Source organism: Rhinopithecus bieti, unplaced genomic scaffold (assembly GCF_001698545.2).
Source record: "Rhinopithecus bieti isolate Rb0 unplaced genomic scaffold, ASM169854v2 scaffold_759, whole genome shotgun sequence".
Classification (NCBI taxonomy): Eukaryota; Metazoa; Chordata; class Mammalia; order Primates; family Cercopithecidae; genus Rhinopithecus; species Rhinopithecus bieti.
In genome coordinates this window covers 438,684-466,020 of record NW_016803631.1, presented here as the reverse complement: position 1 = coordinate 466,020, position 27,337 = coordinate 438,684, and the positions used below count along the sequence as shown (strand labels likewise).

Below are 27,337 nucleotides of genomic sequence, written 5' to 3'. Positions count from 1 at the left end.
TTTTTTTTTTTTGGTGGTTGTTTTATTTATTTTTAAATAGAGATGGGGGGGGGTCTCATTATATTGCCCAGGCTACTCTTGAACTCCTGGCCTCAAGCCATCCTCCTTCCTCAGCCTCCCAAAGTGCTGGGATTACAGGCATGAGCCACTGCACCAGCCTGGATTTTGTTTTGTTTTGTTTTACGAGACAAGGTCTCACTCTGACACCCAGGCTGGAGTGCAGTGGCGCAAACATAGCTTACTGCAGCTTCAAACACCTGGGCTCAAATGATCCTCCCACAGCCTCCTGAGTAGCTGAGATTACAGGTGTGCATCATCATGCCCAGCTAATATTTTTATTATTTTTATACAGACAGAGTCTCACTATGTTGACCAGGTTCGTGTTGAATTCCTGGCCTCAAGTAATCCTCCCACTTTGGCCTCCCAACATGCTGGGATTACAGGCATGAGCCACCAAGTCTGGCACTGGTTTTGTTTTTGTTCTTCTTTGTATCCCTCAATGGACATGTGTATCACAGAAATAGAACTTGACAAATATGTGTTAAATTATGAACTAAATTAATGTTTTAATTATGGAATATTACTCTAAAAGATGTTTAGGAAAAGAATAAGGGGTCAGTTTTAGTAACTTTGTAAGTTGAAATTTTTGTTACATTGCTGTCATACCTGTTTCAATATTTGATATTCTTAATTGCAGAGTTGAAGGAAGCAGTAAAATTCAGTATCGTAAAGAACAACAGCCACAACAAATGTGGAATTCGGCCAAGACTCCCAATCTTGGAAAACATTCTCCATCTGAAGATAAGATGTCCCCAGCATCTCCAATAGATGATATTGAAAGAGGTAAAATCTAAGTGTATATAACATCCCTTTATAAGAGATAATTAAGAAATATTAAGGCCAGGCACGGTACCTCACACCTGTAATTCCAGCACTTCGGGAGGCCGAGGTGGGTGGATCATAAGGTCAGTAGTTCAAGACCAGCCTGGCCAACATGGTGAAACCCCATCTCTACTAAAAATACAAAAATTAGCTGGGCATGGTGGTGCACACCTAGAGTCCCAGCTACTCGGGAGGCTGACACAGAAGAATCACTTGAATCCAGGAGGTGGAGGATGCAGTGAGCTGAGATTGCACCGCTGCACTCCAGCCTGGGTAACAGAGCAAGACTCTGTCTCAAAAAAACAAAACAAAACAAAAAAGAAATGCTAAATGAATTTTTTCATTTTAATTAACAGTGGTACTAATTATAAACGTTTACCAAGAGGATAATATTTTCTGTAATTACGCATTTTTCTGGGGTAAGGATGTAGCTTATGATTTTTAGTTTTATGCAAGCAATATCCATGTAAGAGAATTTGTATCATTTTTTTTTTATTACATCTTAAGTTCTGGGGTACATGTGCACAACGTGCAGGTTTGTTACATATGTATACATGTGCCATGTTGGTGTGCTGCACCCAGTAACTCCTCATTTATATTAGGCATATCTCCTAGTGCTATCCCTCCCCGCTCCCTCTACTCCACAACAGGCCTCGGTGTGTGATGTTCCCCTTTCTGTGTCCAAGTGTTCTCATTGTTCAATTCCCACCTATGAATAAGAACATGTGGTGTTTCGTTTTCTATCCTTGCGACAGTTTGCTGAGAATGATGGTTTCCAGCTGCATCCATGTCCCTACAAAGGACATGAACTCATCCTTTTTTATGGCTGCATAGTATTCCATGGTGTATATGCGCCACATTTTCTTAATCCAGTCTATCGTTGATGGACATTTGGGTTGGTTCCAAGTCTTTGCTATTGTGAATAGTGCCACAATAAACATACATGTGCATGTGTCTTTATAGCAGCATGATTTATAATCCTTTGGGTATATACCCAGAAATGGCATGGCTGAGTCAAATGGTATATTTAGTTCTGGATCCTTGAGGAATCACCATACTCTCTTCCACAATGGTTGAACTAGTTTACAGTCCTACCAACGGTGTAAAAGTGTTCCTATTTCTCCACATCCTCTCTAGCACCTGTTGTTTCCTGCCTTTTTAATGATTGCCATTCTAACTGGTGTGAGATGGTATCTCATTGTGGTTTTGATTTGCATTTCTCTGATGACCAGTGATGATGAGCATTTTTTCATGTGTGTGTCGGCTGCAGAAATGTCTTCTTCCGAGAAGTGTCTGTTCATATCCTTTGCTCACTTTTTGATGGGGTTGTTGGTTTTTTTCTTGTAAATTTGTTTAAGTTCTTTGTAGATTCTGGATATTAGCCCTTTGTCAGATGAGTAGATTGCAAAAATTTTCTGCCATTCTGTAGGTTGCCTATTCACTCTGATGGTAGTTTTTTGTTTGTTTTTGTTTTTTGCTGTGTAGAAGCTCTTTAGTTTAATTAGATCCCATTTGTCTATTTCAGCTTTTGTTGGCATTGCTTTTGATGTTTTAGTCATGAAGTCCTTGCCCATGCTTATGTCCTGAATTGTATTGTCTAGGTTTTCTTCTAGGGTTTTTATGGTTTTAGGTCTACCATTTAAGTCTTTAATCCATCTTGAATTCATTTTTGTATAAGGTGTAAGGAAAGGATCCAGTTTCAGTTTTCTACATATGGCTAGCCAGTTTTCCCAGCACCATTTATTAAATAGGGAATCCTTTCCCCATTGCTTGTTTTTGTCAGGTTTGTCAAAGATCAGATGCTTGTAGATGTGTGGTGATATTTCTGAGGCCTCTGTTCTGTTCCATTGGTCTATATATGTGTTTTGGTACCGTACCAGTACCATGCTGTTTTGGTTATTGTAGCCTTGTAGTATAGTTTGAAGTCAGGTAGAGTTTCTGCTGAGAGATCTGCTGTTAGTCTGATGGGCTTCCCTTTGTGGGTAACTGGACCTTTCTCTGGCTGCCCTTAACATTTTTTCCTTCATTTCAACTTTGGTGAATATGACAATTATGTGTCTTGGAGTTGCTCTTCTCAAGAAGTATCTTTGTGGTGTTCTCTGTATTTCCTGAATTTGGATGTTGGCCTCCCTTGCTAGGTTGAGGAAGTTCTCCTGGATAATATCCTGAAGAGTGTTTTCCAACTTGGTTCCATTTTTCCCGTTACTTTCAGGTACACCAATCAGATGTGGATTTGGTCTTTTCACATAGTCCCATATTTCTTGGAGGCTTTGTTTCTTTTTACACTTTTTTTCTTTAAACTTCTCACTTCGTTTCATTCATTTGATCTTCAATCACTGATACCCTTTCTTCCACTTGATCTGATTAGCTACTGAAGCTTGTGGAAGCGTCATGTAGTTCTCACGCCATGGTTTTTAGCTCCATCAGGTCATTTAAGGTCTTCTCTATGCTGTTTCTTCTAGTTAGTCATTCATCTAATCTTTTTTCAAGGTTTTTAGCTTCTTTGCAATGGGTTTGAACATCCTCCTTTAGCTTGGAGAAGTTTGTTATTACTGATCGTCTGAAGCCTTCTTCTCTGAACTCATCAAAGTCATTCTCTGTCCAGCTTTGTTCCATTGCTGGTGAGAAGCTGCGTTCTTTTGGAGGGGAAGAGGCACTCTGATTTTTAGAATTTTCAGGTTTTCTGCTCTGGTTTCTGCCCATCTTTGTGGTTTTATCTACCTTTGGTCTTTGACAATGGTGATGTACAGATGGGGTTTTGGTGTGGATGTCCTTTCTGTTTGTTAGTTTTCCTTCTAACAGTCAGGACCCTCAGCTGCAGATCTGTTGGAGTTTGCTGGAGGTCCACTCCAGACCCTGTTTGCCTGGGTATCACCAGCAGAGGCTGCAGAACAGCAATTATTGCAGAAGGGCAAATGTTGCTGCCTGATCCTTCCTCTGGAAGCTTTGTCTCAGAGGGGCACCTGGCTGTATGAGGTGTCAGTCAGCCCCTACTGGGAGGTGTCTCCCAGTTAGGCTATTCAGGGGTCAGGGACTCACTTTAGGCAGTTACAATCCATTCTCAGATCTCAAACTCTGTGCTGGGAGAACCAATACTCTCTTTAAAGCTGTCAGACAGAGACATTTAAATCTGCAGCAATTTCTACTGCCTTTCGTTCAGCTATGCCCTGCCCCCAGAGGTGGAGTCTACAGAGGCAGGCAGGCCTCCTTGAAATGCAGTGGGCTCCACCCGGTTCATGCCTCCAGGCCGCTTTGTTTACCTATTCAGGCCTCAGCAATGGCAGATACCTCTCCCCCAGCCTCGCTGGTGCCTTGCAGTTTGATCTCAGACTGCTATGCTAGCAGTGAGCAAGGCTCCATGGGTGTGGGACCCTCTGTACCAGGTGTGGGATATAATCTCCTGGTATACCATTTGCTAAGACTGCTGGAAAAGCGCAGTATTAGGGGTGGGAGTGTCCCGATTTTCCAGGTACAGTCTGTCATGGCTTCCCTTTGCTAGGAAAGGGAATTCACCGACCCCTTGCACTTTCTGGGTGAGGCGATGCCCTGCCCTGCTTCGACTCACACTCTGTGGGCTGTACCCACTGTCCAACAAGCCCTGGTGAGATGAACCTGGTACCTCAGCTGGAAATGCAGAAATCACCCATCTTCTGCGTGGCTCACACTGGGAGCTGTAGACTGGAACTGTTCCTATTCAGCCATCATGGAACCTCCCCTCGTATCGTTTTAAATTGCTATTCAGGGTAAAAAAAAATGACTCTTTAGAAATATATAACTGGAGTTTTCTTATTTTGGGCAATTGTGATGACTCAAATTCAATTCTTCACAGCATCTTCCTATCAAAATGTTTATGTATGGCCAGATTGTAGATATTTAAGGTGTCACCAATTCCATAGGGAAATGAGGAAATACAGTAAGCAGAATAAGCAAGCACCTTTTTCTGAATTGCTGCTTACTTCTCAGAAGGGAGATAATTTTAGGGAAGTACATACAGTCCTTTTGTAAGTAAGAAAACTTAAATCTCCTTTTTTTTTTCTAGCTGCAATGTGGGTTATCAATGTTGTAGTAATTGTGGCTGCAGTGAGACCCTGGTCACTAAAGTATATTTGCTTCTACACTTTGCCTTCTTAAAATTTGCACATAGCCATCCAATTTCATTGCTTTCTTCTAAGCCCAGTAGAGTATTCATTCTCTAATTGATTAGTAGCTCCTATACAAACAATAAAAAAGACAAGTCCAGAACCCTTGGTGGTACAAGGGGTCTTGAATTTTATTTTTTTTATATCATACCTGCTTCCAAATGGATTTGAATTATGATATCTTCATATACATGAATACAATAAAATATTGGTACAGAAAATCAAGATATCGAAGCAAATTTGCTGATCATTAACACATTAAATTGCCAGGTGTGGTGGTGTACACCTATAATCCCAGCACTTTGGGAGGACAAGGCAGGTGGATCACTTGAGCTCAGGAATTTGAGACCAGCCTGGGCAACATGGTAAAACCCCATCTCTACAAAAAAATACAAAATTAACTGGGTGTGGTGGTGTATGCCTGTAGTTCCAGCTACTTGAGAGGCTAAGCTGGGAGGATCACTCGAGCATGGGGAGGTCAAGCCTGCAGTGAACCGTGATTGTGCCACTGCACTCCAACCTGGGTGACAGAGTGAGACTCTGTCTCAAAAAACGAAATAATAATAATAATAATTTAGCTCTGAGCTTCTAACCACCAAGAAAAAAAGGGAGACACAAGCAGCATATGTTGTATTATTGGATAGGTTACAAAGAATCAGACTTTTTCCTGTTACTAAATTCTAAAAGGAATTCATCATATGGAACATTTTTCTAGGGAGCATTAAACTTTATACAGTGTTCTCAATGGTAATTTTATAGTAAAAGTAGAAGTTCTTCCATGTGACAATTTTTTAATAGAGGCCTTAATAAAAGCATTGTATCGAAGCATAACTCAGGGAAAAGAAAGTTGTAGAGGACGCAAGGCACAGTGGCTCATGCCTATAATTCCATCACTTTGGGGGCCCAAGGTGGGAGGATCATTTGAGCCCAGGAGTTCGAGAACAGCATAGGCAGCATGGTGAAACCTCATCTCAATTAAAAAATTATAAAAATTAAAAATTAAAAAAAGAAAGTTGCAGAGGGTAAGTTAATATCTCCAACCATAAAGCTTTCTATTTCTAACTTAGTATGAGAATGAAACTTCATTTACCTTGAGCTATTTGTATAACATATTCCTTAGATTGCATTCTATAAAATATTTTCTTGACCCTACTGTGCCACTGTTAAAATGGTTGAATCATCTTTTCAAGTTTATGTCTGGCAGTTATATTAGTATTTTTGTAGCTTAAATTTTACATTTACATCTTTGAGCTATCTAGAATTGAGTTTGAGAGATAAGATAGAGGCTAGATAAGATAGAGGCAGTGGCTCATGCCTGTAATCCCAGCACTTTGGGAAGCTGAGGTGGAGGATCGTTTGAGGCCAGGAGTTTAAGATAGCAAGATCCCATCTCTACAAAAGAAATATATTTTTTTAAAAAAAGAAATAAGATGGATCTAAAATTCTACTCCCCATACCCAGAAACAACTCACAGCTGGAAGTACCAGCAAACAGGATGATACCACAGTGAGTGACTGCAGTCCTCAAAGTGTTCTCCCTGTATGCCTGGCCTGAGACTCCCCTCCTCCATCAGAGACACTCTTTGGCCAGAAGGTCCCTGCAGGTAGAATTCTACTGTAATAAGCATTCAGCCTGGGAAGACTGTTTATACCACTCTACCTCCTAGACCTGCCTCCCTGCCCTGTTAACCTAAGATTCTTCTCTCTCATCTAAAGACATCTTGAGACTGGATCACACCAATAAGGGGATCCTGCCACAACAAACACTTTGCTAGGAAGCACTTTCCTTTCCTCCACCCCTCCAAGCAGGGGAGCCAATCACAAAAAAAAAAAAAAATTGCCTGGCTTAGAAAGCACTCTTTATCCCAGCAAGAGACTCCATTTCCCCACCTATACACACCATATCTCCTTGCCTGGTGAAGTCCCTTCTTTTTGTCACATAGCACTAGCAGGGATCATCAGGGACCCCAGCTGCTAGAGATTTAGTTAAGAAGACCAAGATAATACTGTAAAAACTCTGAAAACGAGATTTTCATTTAAATCACAGCCCACAACAGTAGGCAAGAATATGCATGCTAAACCTCAACTGGGTGATTGCCTACTAAAATTAAAACTGTGAATAAGATATAGATCTCCCCTAGCATAAAAACCAAGATATCCAAGATACAATAGAAAATTACCCGTCATGGCTGGGTACAGTGGCTCACATCTGTAATCCCAGCACTTTGGGAGGCCAAGGTGAGCAGATCACTTGAGGTCAGGAGTTTGAGATCAGCCTGGCCAATGTGGTGAAACCCTGTCTCTACTAAAATACAAAAATTAGCTGGGTGTGGTGGCGCGCACCTATAATTCCAGCTACTTGGGAGACTGAGGCAGGAGAATTGCTTGAACCCAGGAGGTGGAAGTTGCAGTGAGCCAAGATCGTGTCACTGCACTCCAGCCTGGGCGACAGAGCAAAACTCTGTCAAAAAGAAAGAGAGAGAGAGAAAAAAGGAAAGAGAGAAAAGAAAATTACCTGTCATACCATAATTTGTGATTCAGGAGAATCACATGAATGAGAAAAGACAATCAACTGATACCAACACTAAGACGAATCAAATGTTAGAATTATCTGACAATTATCTTTAAACGACTATCACGAATCTGGTTCAATTGTACATTCCCTTGAAACAAATGAAAAAAATAGAAAATCACATTAAAGAAATAGAAGTTTTACGTAAGAATCAAATGGAAATTAAAGAACTGACAAATACAATAACAACAAAAATACTCACTGGATGGGCTCAGTGCTAGGGAGTGGATAGAATCAGTTTACTTGTGGATGTATAGAATCCACTCAACCTGAAAATAGAAAATAGACTGAAACAAGATGAGCATATCCCCAAGAACCCGTGGAAGAATGATAAAATATCCAATATTTGTGTCATTGGAGTCTCAAAGAAGAGGGAAAGCAGGGTTAAAAGAGTATTTAAAGAAATATGTGCAAAAACTTCCCAAGTTTTATGAAAGATATAAACCCACAGATGTAAAAACCTGAACAAACCCCAAATAGGATAAACCTAAAGAAATTGATGCCAAGGTACATCATAATGAAACATCTGAAAACTAAAGGCAAAGGGAAAAGGGTTGAAAGCAAGAAAGAAATGACATATTACCTATGAAAGAATACCATTCAGTTAACATCAGATTTCTCATCTGAAGCTATGGAGCCCAGACGGAAGTGGCATAATATTTTTCAAGTGCTGAAAGAAAAAAAACATGTTAAGTGTGAATTCTGTATCTACCAAAATGCTTCTTCAGTAATGAGGAGTAAATAGCCTGCTTCAGAAAGGAAAACTGAAATAATTTGTTCCTAGGAAACTATCCTTAAATATTGGCTATATAAAGTCATTCAGACAGAAGAGAAACATTAAATGGAGGAATCTTAAGAGTATCAGGAAGACAGAAACAACAACAGAAAGAGCAAACATATCAACAAGTACAATTGATTATAGTTTTCCTCATGACTTTTCTAAATCATATGTGATGACTGAAACAAATATGGTAATACCTTCTGATACCCAAAATAATGATATTTCAAAGTGGACCTACATGGATATGAGGTTTACTTAGAATGGGAATGCATTGACAAGTCAGGTATGTATATTGAAAAACCCAAACCAACCACTAAGAAAAATATACAAAATGACACCTTTTGTAAATTAATTGAGATGGCATTCTAAAATGGTTCAAGTAACCCACAGAAAGGCAAGGCAAGAGAAATGAAATACAGAGGAAGCAAACAGAAAACAAATAACAAATTGGCACACTTAAGCCCTAACATATATCAATAATTACTTTAAATATATATCGTCTAAATAAGCCAATTAAAACACAGATATTGGCAGACTGTATAAAAAGCGCACTCAACTATATGCTGTTTATAAGAAACTAATGAAATATGTAGCTTGAAAGTAAAAGTATAGAAAATATATACCATTTAAACATTAATGTTAAAAAGCACAAACATGTGGCTGTATTAATATCAGATAAAGGTGACTTAAGAGCAAAATAGGCCGGGCGCAGTGGCTCACACCTGTAATCCCAGGACTTTGGAAGGCCAAGGCAGGCAGATCACTTGAGGTCAGGAGTTCGTGACCAGCCTGGCCAACATGGTGAAACCTCATCCCTACTAAAAATACAAAAATTAGCTGGGAGTGGTGGCACACACCTTAATCCCAGCTACTCAGGAAGCCGAGGCAGGAGAATCACTTGAACCCGGGAGGAGGAGGTTGCCATGAGCCAAGATTGCGCCACTGCACTGCAGCCTGGGTGACAGAGTGAGACTCCGTCTCAAAAAAAAAAAGCAAAATAAATTACCAAAAAGAGGTACATTAATAATGATTAAAGTATTAATTTACTAGGAAGACATAAATGTGTATACATCTAACAACTGAACTGAACTGAGAAAAGCATGAAGTAAAAACTGATAGAACTGAAAAGAGAAATCTGCAAATCCACAATTATGCCTGGGTATTTCAACACTCTGCTCTCAGCAACTAATAGAACTACTAGACAGAAAATCAACACAAATGTAGGAAATCTGAGTAACACGAGCAACCAACAGGACGTAATTGACAGATACATAACATGCCACACAACAGCAGAATACACATTTTGTTTCAAGTGCCCATGGAATATTTACTAAGATAGACCATATCCTGAGCCATAAAACAAATCTCAATAGATTTATAGAAACTGAAGTCATACAGAGTATGTATCTGACCATAATGGATTCAAACTAAAAATCAGTAACAGACAACAGGAAAAATCTCTAAACACTTGAAAATTAAACAACACATTTCTAAAGGATCCATGGGTTAAAGAAGAATCATCAAAGGAAATTAAAAATACACGCAACTAAATGTATTAAGTTAACATAGCATGCCAAAATATGTGTAATGCAACTAAAGAAGTTCTGAGAGGGAAATTTATGGCACTAAATGCTTACATTAGAAGTGAGGAAAGTTTTCATATTAATTAATTTAAGTCCCTTTTTTAGGAAAGTAGAAAAGAAAACAGATTAAACCCAGAGCAAGCAAAAAGAGACAAATAATGAAAATAAGAAGTAATATCAAGGAAATTGAAAACAATAGAGAAAATTAATGAAACAAAAAGGCAGTCATCAGAGAACACTGCTGATAAACTTCTAGTAAGATTGATAAAAATGAAAAGACAGAAGGCACAATTTACTAATATCAGGAATGTAAAGTACAACTTCTATCTATAATCAGGAAAGTAATGAATTTACTACAGATCCAGCAGCCATTAAAAGTATTATAAAGAAATGGTAGGCTGGGTGTGGTGGTTCACGCCTGTAATCCCAACACTTTCAGAGGCCAAGGCAAGAGGATTGCTTGAGCCTAGGACTTTGAGACCAGCCTAGGCAATACAGTGAGACTCTGTCTCTACAAAAGAAAATTTTTTTAGATTAGTCAGGCGGTCAGGCGTGGTGATGTGCACCTGAGTAGTCCCAGCTACTCGGGAGGCTGAGGTGAGAGGATTGCTTGAGTCCAAGAGGTTGAAGCAGCAGTGAGCCATAGTTGCGCCACTGCACTCCAGCCTGGGTGACAGAGCAAGACCCTATCTAAAAAGAAAAGAAAAGAAATATTACAGCTTTGTGCTCATAAATTTGACAATTTAGAGGAAATGGACTAGTTCCTCAAAAGCTAAGAACTACCAAAACTCAACTAAGGTGAAGTAAGCAACTTGAATAGTTCTATCAACATTAAATAAATTAAATTAGTAATTAAAAAGCACCCCCAAAAGAAATAGCCAGACCCAGAAGTCTACCAAACATTTAAAGAGAATTAACACCGACATTACACAATCTTTTCTGGAAAAAGGAAAAGGAAGGAATATTTCTAAGCTCATTTATGAGGCCAGTATTACCCCCAATATCCAAACCAGATAAAGACAGTACAAGAAAAGGAAAACTATGAACCAATATCTCTTATGAACTTAAACTCAAAAATTATCAATGAAATATTAGTAAATTGAATCCAACATTGTATAACAATAATTATACAACATGAACAAGACAACATTCCTATTCTCACATTATATTTAGGAGTATGGATGAGGGTGAGAAGGAGGGTGGGGAAGATACAAGCAGTAAACAAATAAATATCCAACTGAATTTCAGAAATAAGTATCTTGAGGAGAATTAAACTAGGCAATGGGGGTTGCAGAATGGAGAGGAAGGAACCTTTTGAGAAGGTTACACTTAAACTGATTCAAGAAGGAGCCAGCCTTTCAGAGATCTAGAATCTTCTCAAGAGACACCATTAATGAAAGGAAAAGCCTAGCTACAGACTTGGGGGAACCTGGAAGAAATATTCACAAATGCATATGTGTGACAAAGGGCTCATAGCCAGAAGAATTAGCTATGAAGAACTCTTACTAATCAGTAAGAAAAAGACAAACATATATAAAAATGGACAAAAGATTTGAACAGGCTTTTCACAAAAGATGATACTCAAATGGCCAGTAAGCGTATAAAAAACACTGCTTCATATCATCACATCAAAGAAATGAAAATTAAAACTACGAGAAGTTACCATTGTACACCCATCAGACTCACTATACCAAGTGTGTGTGTGCCCTAGTGAGGGAAGATATGAAGCATCTGTGACTCATATCTTGCTGGTTGGAGTGTAAAACCAGTTTGAAAACTGGGAGTTTTTAATGAAATTAAACCTACGCCTATTGTGACTTAGCAATTTCTCTCTAACTTTCTACCTAAGAGAAGTATGTATATAAGTTCAAAAAGACTTATAGAGGAATTTTCATAACAACTATATTCATAATATCCAAAACTGAAAACAACCCAAATATTCATAAATGGAAAATGGGTAACCAGCTTGTGGTATTTTTATATCATATCATATCATATCATATCATATCATATATCATATCATAGCAGTAGAGAAGAATAGGCTACAGATTAATTCAGTAACATGAGTAAATATAAAACATTATGTTGAAAGAAGGCAGACCAAAAAGTACATGCTGAGTGAATCCATTTGTATGAAGTTCAGGAATAGACAAAAATCTTTGGTAATAGAAGTCAAAATGGTGATTAGTGACCGGAAAAGAGCATAGGAGAATATTCATGGGGATGCAAATATTCTATATCTTGATCTCAGTGGTAGATATACAGGTTTTATATATGCTAAAATTTATCTAGCTGTACATTTTACTTTATGGAAATTATGTATTAAACAAACAAACAAAAGATCTGGGTGAAGAATATACCAGGCAGAGGAAACAGCTAGTACAAAGAACATAGCCTGGAAATGGGTTTAATGTGGTCAAATAATAGAAAGCCAGTGTGTCTATAATAGGGAGAATGAGGGAGTGGGCTAAAAATTACCAGTTAACTTAATGTAGCAGTGTACTAAGATGATAACAAATGGCAATGTGTCAACTGAGCATATTATTGACTTAGAATTTTTTGGTTTAAAAAATTTTGTTCAACTATTTGACATTTGTATCATATAGGAAAATATTGACTTGAAAGTCAGTAGACTTGCCTCCACCCATATATAACTGACAACTTTTGACCTTTCTGGATCTTCATTCCCTCACTTATAAAATTATGAAGTTGTTCTAAATGGTGGCTGAAGACCTTCCCAACTATAATTTTTTTGTGTGTCTAGAACTTGAAAAGCACTAAACAAAAGAAGACATCATTATTCTTTTTATCTACAGAAATATGTATAGCCAAAGTTATAATGGGAACTGGCTTTTCAAAAATACTTAGAATATTTTAAATCCCTATTAAGGGAGCAGGGGGGAAACCTATAGATGCTTCATCAAAATGTTCTCTAGGAAAACCAGGAAAAGAATGAAGTTCATCTGTTACATTATCACATTACATTTTATGTATTTAAAGGAATAAAAAATAATCAGAAGACAGTTTCTGCCAAAATAGATTTTAATTTTTATAGTTTTTCACAGTATTTACTTTATATTTGAGTCACCTGCATATTTAAGTACAATGGTTTAAATAAATGTGGAGTTTAGATTTAGACCTTGTCTATCCCTTTTAGTTTCTGTAATCCAATCATTGAAGTATGGCTTGATGGTAGAATAGTTTTGTGTTTTAATAAAATGCTTTAAGTACTGTAAATGTATGTTTGATTTTAGTTTCAACAGTTTCTTAAAACTAATACATTCAATTTTATTGTATTTATTTAGCATTTTTTATTTAATCTATCTATTCATTTCTGTCTTATTTTCAGAACTGAAGGCAGAAGCTACTCTAATGGACCAGATGAGTAGTTGTGATAGTTCATCAGATTCCAAAAGTTCATCATCTTCAAGTAGTGAGGATAGTTCTAGTGACTCAGAAGATGAAGACTGCAAATCCTCTGCTTCTGATACAGGGAATTGTGTCTCGGGACATCCTACCATGGCACAGTACAGGATTCCTGACATAGATACCAGTCATAATAGATTTCGAGACAACAGTGGCCTTCTGATGAATACTTTAAGTAAGTATACATAAACACAGGCAACTGAAAAAGTAAGAATTTATAGTGGAGCCATATTGATTGTCACCTAAAATTTGGATAAAGAAAAGATTCCTATTTTTTGCATTTGATACTATTAACAATTACATTTTTATTGAATTATGGTTTTATTTTGAATCTGTAACATAATGCCTTCTTGGTTTTTCTCCCATCTCTCTAGATAATCTTTCCTCTCATTCCTTTTCAAGTTTATATGATCTTCTGCTCAGTCATTAAAGTTGGAGTTTCACGAGGCTTACTTTTGGGTTCTTTTTTTCTTTTCATTCTACAATTTTTCCCTAGGTAATCTCCTCCATGTTTCTGTTGCAGTCAGTACTTATGTGTAGATAACTTGCAAATTTACATCTCTGATTCAAACCTCTAGGCTTTAGACACGTGTTTAACATCATCTCCCATCATCTCATCGCCTTCAATTTACTTTGTCCAAAACCAACTCAAAATCAATCTTTGGCTCATTGTGTTACCTCTTAGTGAAGGTAGCATACATCTAATTATGCAAATCATAAGTATAATTATTTTCAATGACTGAATTTCTTCCTCTTTACAGTGTAGCCACTCGTTCATCAAGTCCTGTTTGTTTTGCCTCCTCTGTATTTCTCAAAGTCATCTGCTTCTCTGCATCTCTGCCACTATCACAGTAGTTCAACCTATTATTTCTTGCCTTATCTACTACAATGACCTAACTGGTTCACGCCTTTATCTAGTCAAGCCCATTTTTGATCCATTATGTACATTGTAGCCATATTGATTTTTTTTCACAATTCAAATACAATTTGTCATCTCTTCTGCTTTATACTTTTTAATAGCTTGTAATTTCTTTTAATATAGAAGCAAAACACCTTAACATAATGGTCTTGATTTTTCTTTTCTAACAAGACGTGCTTTCTTTTTGCCACTATACTCAAATACTTTCACTCACATCAGGACCCTTATACATGCTGTCCATTCAGCCAGAAACACTTCCTTCTTTTCATGTGATTTTTTTCTCCTTTAGATTATAGTTCAAAGTTACTTTCTCTAGGAAGTCTTTTTCACCTTTCTGACAAGGTCTTATCTTTTATAGACTTTTAGAATATCAAATATGTCTTCTTTATATCAATTGTTTGGCAATCGTAAATTTACATTAATTTGTATGATTTGCTCTCTTTCTCTAGAGTATAATGTTCCATGAGAACAAGGACCTTGTTTGTTTTTGCTTATCATTGAATTCTAGCACTTAGCACATGGTACTTGACACATAATAGATGCTCAGTAAATACTTTTAAATAAAGGCATGCAGGTTGGTATTACCTGGGGAGAATGGAATTTTCTGTATATTTAAAATTAATCCCACTATGTTTATTAATAATGAAAAATGTAAGCAACTAGAAAGACTGACTAGCTTTAGCCTAATACTAGAACTAAAGAAGGGAGAAGCCAAGACTGAGAGGCAGATAATTGGTAAAACTATGGGTTAATTAGGGACCAGCAAAGATATTTTGAATTTTCCATTATTTAGTGTTATTCTTGACTTGGGAACTAATATTGGAATATCTGATTTTTTGAATGGCCAAGGGAACACGGAGAAAACTCAGCTTGGTGGTGCTAAATGAGAATCTGAGTAAAAGCTAGAAAAAATTTTCCAGAAATTAATAAGTTCTATAGTAAATTGAGCATATGTCTAGGAATCAGCATATCTGTATTATATTCCTGACTGCCTTATCACTTATTAGTTATGTAACTAATAACACTACACTTAACTTTCTTGTAGCTTCAATTTCCTCATTGAAAGTGGAGGTCACATTGCCTTGTAGAACTTTGAAGGGGTTCAGGATATTTTATATTTTAGAATTTCTTTTTATATCTAGAATAGTTTTCTAGTAAAACATGGCACAGTGAATTTATGTTTTTAAAACCCCTTCTGTGCCAAACAAATAGGAACAATGGATAAAGTATTAAAAGGTAAAACCCAGACATGGCCAGAATCAAATATAAGATAAACATCTCCAAAGAGAAGAACTGGAATATACACACAAAACAGTGGGCTTAGTGGAGCTGAAGCCATTGGATCTGAGTTCAAAAGAAGGTGATATTGGTAAGGATCTTGGTACTTTCAGGGAAAGGTATAATAATATAATCAGAACTTTTAGGGAAACTTTTAGGGAAATAATCAGAACTTTCAGGGAAAGGTATAATAATATAATCAGAACTTTTAATAGTTTAAAACTATTAAACTTTTAAACTATTAGAAGTTCTGATTCAGTGAACCTGAGTCATACTTTCTATTTGAAGCTAGAGAATGTGTGTTGTTGGGGGTTAGTAGGGGAAGGGACAGAGGGTTGATAGAGGTGGGGATAAATAATAAAAGAAGTTTGGAAGAAATAGCCAGTTAATAAAAGAGATCGGAAAAAATAGACATTTACATATTGACTGAGGCTACTGTGTTTTAGAAGGTGTGGGCATAGGGTCTGTAGAACCTCGATATCCATTGACTCCTTGAAGGGATCTAGTATATTTACAATATAACCAGGGGATAGCAACCTCCAAATGTGATTATGAAACATGTTTCTGGGAATGGATCTCAGAGGACTAGGTAGAGGGAACTACAAAACCCTGTCAGAGTGGTGTGAGGATAGAGAAAAACAAAAATTTTCCACTCAAAATGAGCAATCGTAATTCTAAAACAGAAGAAAAAAGTCTAATGCCAAGAAAGTCAGCCAACAAAATTAACAGTTAGGGCAGGGATTCTTTCCAAATGAAAATCTTTTTACAGAGCAATTAAGACAAAGACATTTAAATAAGTATGCTAAAAACATTCAAAGAGATAAATGAAGATACAGCTTTTAAAAGAATTATAAAACAAAGTCAGGAAGAAATGAAACAAATCTAATAGATTATAAAAAAGAATAAATTAGACTGGTCATTGAAATTTCTAAAAAACCAGTAAATGAGAAAAACTGTAGACTAGACACAGTTGAAGAATAAATTTGTGAAATAGAAGATAATATTGAGGAACTATCCCAGAACACAATACAAGAGAGACAGAAAAATAAAATGGGAGACCAGCTTAGAGACAGAAAAGATTGAGAAGACTAAACATTACGCAATAGGAAGTCCAAGAAAGAATGGAGGAGATAGTATAAAAACTTAATCCTGAGAATTTTCCAGAATTGAAGAAACCCATGAATTTTTACTTCAGCTAATAAGCAGGATAAATAAAATAAATCTAGACCTCAAAACATGATCGTGAAACTACAGAACATCAAGGATGAAATAACCTTAAAAGCTACAGAGAAGACAACCTACAAAGAAGAATAGGCTGACAGCAGACACACTTAGCTAGATAGGTAAGCCAAAAGATAGTGGGGGAAATATATTTCAAGTGTTAAAGGACAATAATTCTAGCTAGAATTTTATACCCAAACACAATGTCATTCAAGAGTAAAATAATTTTCACGCACACGAAAACAGCTTATTGTTTGTAGAATTTAGGAAATGTATTATTAACAGACATTACATATATGTTATATACATATTTCAGCAGAAAGAAAAGTGAAAACAGAAGGAAAGTGTGGAATATGAGAAACAGTAGTGAGCAAAGAAGTAGATGAAATGTCAGGAAATCTGATTAACCTTTGACTATAAAGATAAAAAGTCTGTTTTAGATGTTTATACATTTGGAAAATTTTTTTTGAAGATTAAAGCTAAAACTCTAGACAATAGTTGTTGAGAGAGTATTCAATCAGTAGTTTAAGTAAGCTAAGATCCATGTCATGTTAGGAAGATAGAAACACTGAATTTGACTTTATTAGATAAATTTGTAGTTAGTTACGTATCCTAAAATGTTAAGGTTACCATTTAATTAATAAATACAATCTATAGTTTCCACAGCATCAGTGGAAAAACCAGGGAACATAGAAAACTTTATGTAGTAGAAAGCAGAGAAGAAGTGAAAGAAAGTGATTGATCAACCCAAAACAGAAAATATGAAGTAGAAATAAATCTCTATATGTCAGTAATAACAAAAGCAAAGCATTTTATCCACCTAATAAGAAACAGATGATCAGATTAGATTTTTTTTAAAACGCCATATGCTGATTATAACAAATTTTCTAAAAACCATATGGAAAATAAAGAGATAGAAAAAAAGATGCTAGCTAAGTAGTAATTATAACAAAAATCTGGATCATCAATATCAGAAATAATAGACTTTAAGGCAAAATGTACTCCTAGAGATAAAGGGGCTTGATAAACTATGAGAAAAGGTTCAGTTCACCCGGAAGATAAACAATTCTGAATTCGTATGCATGTAATAACATATCTTCACTATGTGTGTGTGTGTGTGTGTGTGTGTGTATGTGTGTGTGTATAAAACATAACAGAAGTAGTAGAAATTGACAAGTCTATTTTAGTGGGAGATTTTATGAATCTGTAATCAAGCAGAAAAAATTTAGTAAGAGCATGAAATCTGTAAATACATAATAGACATACCTGTTCTAATAGTGAATACATAGAATCCTACAATCCAAAAATGCAAAGCGAGTGGTCATCTTTAAGGTACGTATGAAACATTTACAGAAATTTACGTCTTACTAGGACAAAGACAATAACAGATTTCAAAGAATTCATTTTTTAATGAACATATTATGATTATAATATGATGAAAATATAAATAAAAATTAATTTAAAATAAGTTTAGAAATTTCAAAGCACATGCCTATTAACTTACATGTTAAAAGGCAACTACAATGAAATTACAAAATATGTGTAATTGAACAATATTTAAAAATTGAATACTGTTATGAAGATAAAAAAATCATAAATAATAAATAAAATATCACAGCAGTTTTGGTACTTTCAAGGAAATGATTTAAAGGATAATAGGAAATTTAATTAATTAATTAACTTTATTTTAGAGATGGAGTCTCGCTTTGTTGCTCAGGCTGGAGTGTAGTGGCCATTCACAGGTGCAAACATGGTATATTACAGCCTCGAACTCTCGGGCTCAAGTGATTCTCCTGCCTCCGCTTCCCCAGTACCTAGTACTGCAGGCATATGCCACTGTGTCCAGCTCATTATAGGGAAATTTATAACTTCAAAATTTTATTTAAAAAAATTGAAGATAAATGAGTGAAAGCTTCATTTTGAGGAACTAGAAGAACAATAACATCTTAAAGCAGAGAAAGAAAATAATATAGATGAATAGAAGTTAATGTAATAGATAATGAGGAAACATTAGAAAATCAACAACACTAAAAATTTGTTTCTTTGAAAACTAACAAAATAGACCAATAGAATAGACCAATCTTTAACAAGGGCTGAGAAGAAAATAGAAAATCACAAATAGACAATATTAAGGAAGAAAATTAAGTTAAAATTATAACTATATTTTTAAAAATTATTGATATACAATAAACATATTTATGACTTACACGTGATATTTTGATACCAGCATACAATGTGTAGTGATCAAATCTGGGTAATTAGGATATACATTACCTCGAACATTTGTCATTTTTGGGGGGTTAAGAACATTTCAAATCTTCTCTTCTAGCTATTTTGAAATATACAATAAATTGTTGTTAACTATAGTCACCCTACTGTACTGTTGAACACTAGAACTTACTAACTTTATTTAGTTATTCAGTTATTTAACTGTATTTTTGTACCCATTAACCAACCTCTCTTTATCCCTGTCTTCACCTTTCCAAGCCTCTGGTAACCATCATTCTACTCTCCATCTCCATGAGATAGACTTTATTAATTCTCACATGTGAGTGAAACCATATGATATTTCTCTTTCTGTGCCTGGCTTATTTCACTTAACATAATGACCCCCAGTTCCATTCACATTGCTGCCAATGACAAGATTCCATTCCTTTTTATGTCTGAATAGTATTTTACTATGTATATTAATTATTTATTCATCCGTTAATGGACACTTAGGTTGATTCCATATATTGGCTCTTGTGAATAATGCTGCAATGAACATAGGCGTGCAGATATCACTTTGATATACTGAGTTCCTTTCTTTAGGATATATACCTAGCAGTGAGATTGCTGGAGCATAAGTAGATCTATATAGTTTTTTGAGGAACGTCCATACTGTTCACCATAGTGCCTGTACTAATTTACATTCCCACAAGCATTCCCTTTGTGTCCTTGCCAGCATGTTATTTTTTGTCTTTTCAATAATAGCCATTTTAAGTGGGATGAGATGATGTCTCATTATGATTTTGATATGCATTTCCCTAATTATTAGTGATGATGACCATTTTTTCATATGCCTGTGGGCATTTTTAAAATTATTGATTTTAAATGTCTTCTTTTGAGAAAATCTATTCAGATTATTTGCCCATTTTAAATGGTATTATATGGGGGTTCTTTGGCTATTGAGTTGTTTGAATTTCTATATATTCTGGTTTTTAATCCCTTGTTGGATGGATACTTTGCAAATATCTTCTCCCATTCTGTAGATTGTCTCTTTACTCCATTGATTGTTTCTTTTGCTGTGCAGAAGCTTTTTAGTTTGATGTGATCCCATTTGTCTGCTTTTGCTTTTGTTGTCAGTGTTTTCAGGTCTTACATACAAAAAAATCATGGCCCAGATGAATCTCTTAGAATGTTTCCTCAATGTTTTCTTCTAGTAGTTTCACAGTTTCAGGCCCTAGAATTGAATCTTTAATCTGTTTTGATTTTATTTTTGTTTATAGTAAGAGATGGGGGTCTAGTTCCTTTTTTCTTTTCTTTTCCTTCCTTCTTTCTTTCTTTCTTTTTTTTAAGGATATCCAGTTTTCCCAGCACCATTTATTGAAGAAACTGTCCTTTTCTCCTGAAGAAACTGTCCTTTTCTCCATGGAATGTTCTTGGTGCCTTTGTGAAAAATCAGTTGACTATAAATATGTGGATTTATTTCTGGGTTCTCTATTCTGTTCCATTGGTCTATGTGTCTATTTTTATGCCAATACCATACTGTTTTCTTAGGTAATGTGGTACCTCCAGCTTTATTCTTTTTGTTCAGGGTTGCTTTGGCTATCTGGCATCATCTGTGGTTCCATATGAAGCTTATTTATTTATTTATTTATTTATTTGTATCTGTGAAGAATGTCTTTGGTATTTTGATAGGTATTGCATTGGATCTGTAGATTGCTTTTGGTAGTATCGTTATTTTCACATTATAATTCTTTCAGTCTATGAACATGGCATGTCTTTCCATTTTTTGTGACCACTTCCATTTCTTTCATCAGTGTTTTACAGTCTTCCTTGTGAAGCTCTTTCACCTTCTTGGTTAAATTTATTCCTAGGTTTTTGTTTTGTTTTGCTTTTTGGTTTTTAATTAGAGACAGGGTCTTGCTCTGTTGCCCAGGCTGAAATGTAATGGCATGATTATAGCTCACAGCAGCCTTGAACTCCTGGGCTCAAGCGATCTTCCCTCCTCAGGCCCCCAAGTTGCTGGGACTATATATATTCTGGTTTTTAATCCCTTGTTGGATGGATACTTTTTTTTTTTTTTTTGTAGAGACTGGGTCTCACTGTGTTGCGCAAGCTGGTCTTGAACTCCTGGACCCAGGCAGTCCTCCTGCCTTGGCCTCCTAAAGCGCTGAGAATATAGGCATGAGCCACTGTCCTGGACCTTAGTGTTTTGGTGTGTGTGTGTGTGTATGTGTAGCTATTGTAAATGGGATTGCTTTCTTGATTTCTTTTTCTGCTAGTTTCTTGTTGGTTTATATAAACGCTACTAATTTTTGTATGTTGATTTTTGTATCTTGCAACTTACTTAAATTGTTTATCAATCCTGAGTGTTTTTGCGGAGCATTTAGGGTTTTCTCTTTATAAGATTTTGTCATCTGCAAACAGGGACAGTTTGACTTCTTCCTTTGCAATTTGGATGCCCTTTCTTTTTCTCTCTTGTTTCTTTGCTCTGGCTAGGACTTCCAGTACTGTGTAATAAGAGTGGTGAGAGTGAGCATCCTTATATTGTTCCAGCTCCTTGAAGAAAAGCTTTCGGCTTTTCCCCATTTAGTATAATGTTAACTGTGGGTTTTTCTAAAACAGCCTTTATTGTGTTGAGGTACACTCCTTCTAGATCTAGTTTGTTGAGGGTCTTTTATCATAAAGGGATGTTGAATTTTATCAAATGCTTTTTCCACATCTATTGAGATAATCATATGGTTTTTGTCCTTCATTCTGTTGGTGTGATGTTTCACATTTATTGATTTGGGTATGTTGAACCATTCTTACATCTGTGGGATAAATCCCACTTATCATGGTGAATGATCCTTTTAATGTGCTGTTGGATTTGGTTTGCTACTATTTGTTGAGGATTTTTGCATTTATTTTCATCAGAGATACTGACCTATAGTTATGTCCTTGTCTGGTTTCAGTATCAGGGTAATACTGGCCTCATAGAATGAATTTGGAAGAATTCTTTCCTCTTCAGTTTTCTGGAAGAATTTGAGAAGAATTGGTATTTATTCTTTAAATGTTTGGTAGAATTCAGTACAGAAGCCATCAGGTCCTGACCTTTTTTTTTGATAGGAGACTTTTTATTACTGATTCAGTCTTATTACTTGTACTTGATCTGTTCAGGTTTTCTTTTTTTTCTTGGTTCAATCTTTGTAGGTGGTATATGTCCAGGAGTTTATCAATTATCATTAGGTTTTCCAACTTGTTATTTTTTTAAATTATTGTTTATTTTATTTTATTTTTTATTTTTTGGAGACAGAGTCTTACTCTGTTGCCCAGGCTGGAATCCAGTGGTGTGATCTTGGCTCACTGCAACCTCTGCCTCCCAGGTTCAAGCAATTCTTCTGCCTCAGCCTCCCAAGTAGCTGGGACTACAGGTGCATGCCGCCACACCCGGCTAATTTTTTTGTATTTTAGTAGAGATGGGGTTTCATTGTGTTGCCCAGGCTGGTCTCGAACTCCTGAGCTCAGGCAATCCACCTGCCTCAGCCTCCCAAAGTGCTAGGATTGCAGGTGTGAACCAATGCACCCAACCTTAATTATAATTTTATTTAAAAATTTATTCCAGTAAATTTGGCATAGGAATGTATGGTTTTGTAGAAAAAGTATAATTTACCAAATCACAACAAAATAAGGGTCATCACAGAAATGTAAGAAATATTAAACATATGAAATGGGATCAATCTAATTCACCACATTAACAGATTATAGAAGTAAACCCATATGACCATTTCAACAAATGAATAACTTGACAAAATTCGATATTTATTAACTTGAAAATACGTACTTGAGGCTGGGCATGGTAGTTCACACTTGTAATCCCAGCACTTTGGGAGGATGAGGCAGGCAGGTCACTTGAGGCCAGGAGTTCGAGACTCAACATGGTGAAACCCTGTCTCTACTAAAAATGCAAAAATTAGCCAGGCATGCTGGTGCACACCAATAATCCCAGCTCCTCAGGAGGCTGAGGCATGAGAATTGCTCAACTCCAGGAGGTGGAGGTTACAGTGAGCTGAGATCATGTCACTGCACTCCAGCCTGAGTGACAGAGTGAAACTCTGTCTCAAAAAAAAACAAACAAAATTAAATTAAAATAAATAAAAACATTTACCAAAGGATGAATATAATAGGATTGTCTTAGCTTTACAAAAGTTAATTACCAAAAAACAGAACTACAAACATCATACTAATAGAGACTTTAGAAGCATTCCTGTTAAATTCAGGAACAAGACAGAGAGGACTAATGTTATTTCTGTTGAGCACTCTATTGAATTTGCTAGTAAATGCAATAAAACAAGTAAAAGAAATATGATATAAGAATTGAAAACAAGAAATAAAATACTCTTAATTTGTAGGAATGTAAATTATCTACATAGGAAATCCAAAAGAATCAACAAACAATAGAACTAATAAAATATTTGGAAAGATTACTAGATGCAAAAGATATACGCAAAAGTAAAGTCTATAGTGTTTTTGTCTATCGGTAATAACCACTTGGGAAGTTTTGTTTTTTTTTTAAAGTAAAAATAGTGAAATTTCTTTTCTTGATGTATCTAAACTAGGAGTTTCCTAATGAAATAAACCATCTCTGACCATTACTGCAGTCATCCCATTGCTCAGCTTTATAAGAGACCCAACACCCCCTTTTGTAACAGATATTTTTTTAATTCTCCTTTACTATTTTGAAATAAATTTCATCGCTTAATATAATCTGTGTACATACATCTTTGAAAAGCATTAATTTAATTTAATATAAAGGCAAAATAAAAACAAATTTATAGTAATATGTATTCCAACTTTGTAAATGTTAAAGAATAGCTGTATCAGAAGATAAAATGAAGTAACCATGCTTTTGCAGTTACTTTTAATGCATAAGTTTGGATTTAAGAAAAACAAAACAACATTCAACTCATATTGTCAACAATTTTCTTTTATTTAACCTGTAGAAATAAGGACTAGAAAAGTATAGGCATATATATTAAAAAATTGCATCTACAGCTGCCTATATAGACAAGTGTTGTTGTGCTGTATTGCTGCTCTAAATACAATGAGCAGCATTGATGACACTAATGTGTTGCCCCAAACTATTTTTAAAAGAAAATTTTTGAAAAGTTCTTTAAAAATACAAAACAAAATCATCTTCAGTTTACATGATAGCTGCATACTTGTAAGTTTCAATTAAATATGTGCAAAGCAATATTTGGAATTTATGGAAATGTATTTCAGCTTTAGTTTTACGTTTATAAACAGATCTTCCAAGTACATGTTCCATCAGACTTTCAAAAGTTTCACAGAATATAGAAGAGTTCTTTATTGTGCAAGACTGGTTCATCCATTGCCAGACACTGAGCATTCCTAAACTCCCCTCCCACTAAATGCTATTAACAATCTACAGCCATCAGGACAAGTAACCCCTCATGTAAATTTCTGTACCATCCCCTGGGGGGCAGTACTACTCTCAGTGCTAACTATTAGTTTAAATGTCTGAATATATTTTTATGGGTAAACTCTCTTTTTCTGAGTCATAATTACAGCTATGATTGAAAACACATTTTCTTTACTAAGCAACTCATAATCAAAGGCTAATCTTATATCTTCAAAACTTGACTGAATATTTTATAACCTTGATAGTATAAAGTCTATAAAGGCAAAATAGAACTCTGAGTGCGTTTGGGTTTGTGTCACTTGAAAAACTCGTATTACAGGCATCATATGAAGTTGAACATTCTTATGTCATAAAATAGTTGTGTAAGTGGAAACTGAATCCTTGAAAACGGGCCGGGCGAGGTGGCTCATGCCTGTAATCCCAGCACTTTGGGAGGCCGAGGCAGTTGATTCACCTGAGGTCAGGAGTTCGAGACCACCCTGGCCAACATGGTGAAACCCCGACTGTACTAAAAATACAAAAAAATTAGCCAGGCATGGTGGCGCATGCCTGTAATCTCAGCTATTTGGGAGGCTAAGGCAGGAGAATTGCTTGAACCATGGAGGCAGAGTTTGCAGTGAGCCGAGATAGCACCACTGTGCTCCAGCCTGGGTGACAAGAGTGAAACTCCATCTCAAAAAGTAAAAAAGAAAAGAAAGTTATGAGATGGTCATGAGAACCAGATGCACAGAAGAAGCTTTAGCAGATTGTCTTATTTATTTATTTATTTATTTTGAGATGGAGTTTCACTCTGTCACCAGGCTGCAGTGCAGTGGCACGATCTTGGCTTACTGCAACCTCCGCCTCCCAGGTTCAAGTGATTCTCCTGCCTCAGCCTCCCGAGTAGCTAGGACTACAGGCATGCGCCACCATGCCCAGCTAATTTTGTATTTTTAGTAGAGATGGGGTTTCACCATGTTGGCCAGGATGGTCTCCATCTCTTGACCTCATGATCCACCTGCCTTTGCCTCCCAAAGTGCTGGGATTACAAGCGTGAGCCACTGTGCGCCCGGTCTAGCAGACTTCTTTATCAAATGATGTTATCAGTTCTGGAGTTCATGCAAAAGACTGAGACATCTTATAACTTATACGTGGCCTAAAAACTATTCTTCTTAAATTAGGTATTGATTTCAAAACATGCCAGCTTTTTTGATTATGGATTAGTTAAAAAATACAAGAATTTTTTTAACCACTGTAATTTACTACCTAAGTGATTTCATTCAGTCCCTTTGCTTCAGATAAAACTGTATGATCAATGATTCTCAAATCTTTATTTCCAGGTCCAGCCTCTACCTTTAGCTCCAGACTTGTATATCCAAGTGCCAGTACCAAATATATTTGGGTATTTACTAGGTATCTCAGATTTACCACATGAAGATTGAACTTGTGATTTTTCTTCTACAACCATGTTCCTCTGGTGTTTCTCATCTCAGTAAATGATAACTCAGTAAATGATTTATCCAGTTGTTCAGAACAGAAACCTTGGGGTCATTCTTCACTTCTTTCTCTTGTACCCTAAATTCAATGTTTTAATTAGTCCTATAAACTCTATCTTCAAAGTATATTATGAATATGACCACTTAGGGTCACCTCCCCTGGACTACCTGAGTCAAAGCCAACATTATTTCTGACATGAGAGACTGCATTAGACTTACAACTGCTCTCTTGTTTCTGTGTTTCTTCCACACCATTATGGCGTACTTACTGATCTACAACCGGTTTTAAGTTAGTTGTCTGCTTAAAATTTTCTCATGAATTCTCATTACATTTTCAAACAAAATCCAAAGTTTTTACCATGACCTTCTGGATATGTTTCTGACCTCATTTACTGCTGTTATCTTCCTTATTCATTCCATTCCACCCACAGTGGCCTTCTTGCAAGTCAGAGAATGCAACAAGTATGCTCCTGCCTTGGGGCATTTGCTCTTCTCTTCTTTTAGCCTGGTCACTTCACCTCCACGCTCTCCATTTTTTATGACTTTCTTCCTATATTTGAATCTCTGTTCAAATGTTAGCCCTCAAAAAGACCTTCAAAACTACCCTATCTAAAATAGCACCTGCGACTGCAATCTCTGTACCCATTTTCATTTTTCCATAACACTCATCCCTACTTGGCATTATATTATATATTTGTTTATGTATTTACTGTCTGTCTCCCCCACTGGACTGTAAGCTCCAGGACAGTAAGTACATAGATGAATTACAAAAGGAATCAATGGTGAGTTATCCTTGGCATGTATTATTTAATGATTTTGACTCCATTTTAAGTAAAAAAAAAATTTTTCACTCTTCAAAATGATATAGTCTGATCTTCTAAACTATGCTTTTCTCATTTCCTGATTTAATTAAATCAGTGATATAAAAAAAAGAGTGATGGGGATATGTAAAAGAAGACTAAAATAGATGCCAGGAAATACTAAAACTGTGCTGAAGTTTGGTGGTGTATTTTTTCTTTACACGCAGTATTAATTATTTGAGTTACTAATTGTGTCACTGAATTACAGAATAAGCAAAATGCTAGCTAAACAGAATCATGCTTGGGGGCTATATTTTGTGTAAAATTTATGTTATGCAAAAATAAATATTAAATATTTAATTACTACAGTTTTGTTATTTCTGTTTCATTTTAGGAAATGATTTGCAGCTGAGTGAATCAGGAAGTGACAGTGATGACTGAAGAAATATTTAGCTATAAATAAAAATTTATACAGCATGTATAATTTATTTTGTATTAACAATAAAAATTCCTAAGACTGAGGGAAATGTCTTAACTTTTGATGAGAAAAGAAATTAAATTTGATTCAGAAATTTCAGTTGATGTTACTTATTTGTTTTTTAGACAATTTATTTATATATGTAAATAAATATAAA

The 27,337-nt window shown here is 35.8% G+C and overlaps 1 protein-coding gene across 2 annotated transcripts in view; it reads left to right on the top strand.

Annotated features, from left to right (window-relative positions):
• Nucleotides 1-27,279, top strand: part of EAF2 (ELL associated factor 2) — a 48,310-nt gene extending 21,031 nt beyond the window's left edge. For both annotated transcript variants that reach the window (XM_017891054.1, XM_017891045.1), the window contains 3 exons: nt 698-843; nt 13,306-13,557; nt 27,097-27,279. In XM_017891054.1, the coding sequence (XP_017746543.1) occupies nt 750-843; nt 13,306-13,557; nt 27,097-27,143 (393 nt within the window). In that variant the 5' untranslated portion in view covers nt 698-749 and the 3' untranslated portion in view covers nt 27,144-27,279. The remainder of the gene's footprint in view (nt 1-697; nt 844-13,305; nt 13,558-27,096) is intronic.
• The last annotated feature ends 58 nt before the right edge of the window (nt 27,280-27,337 follow it).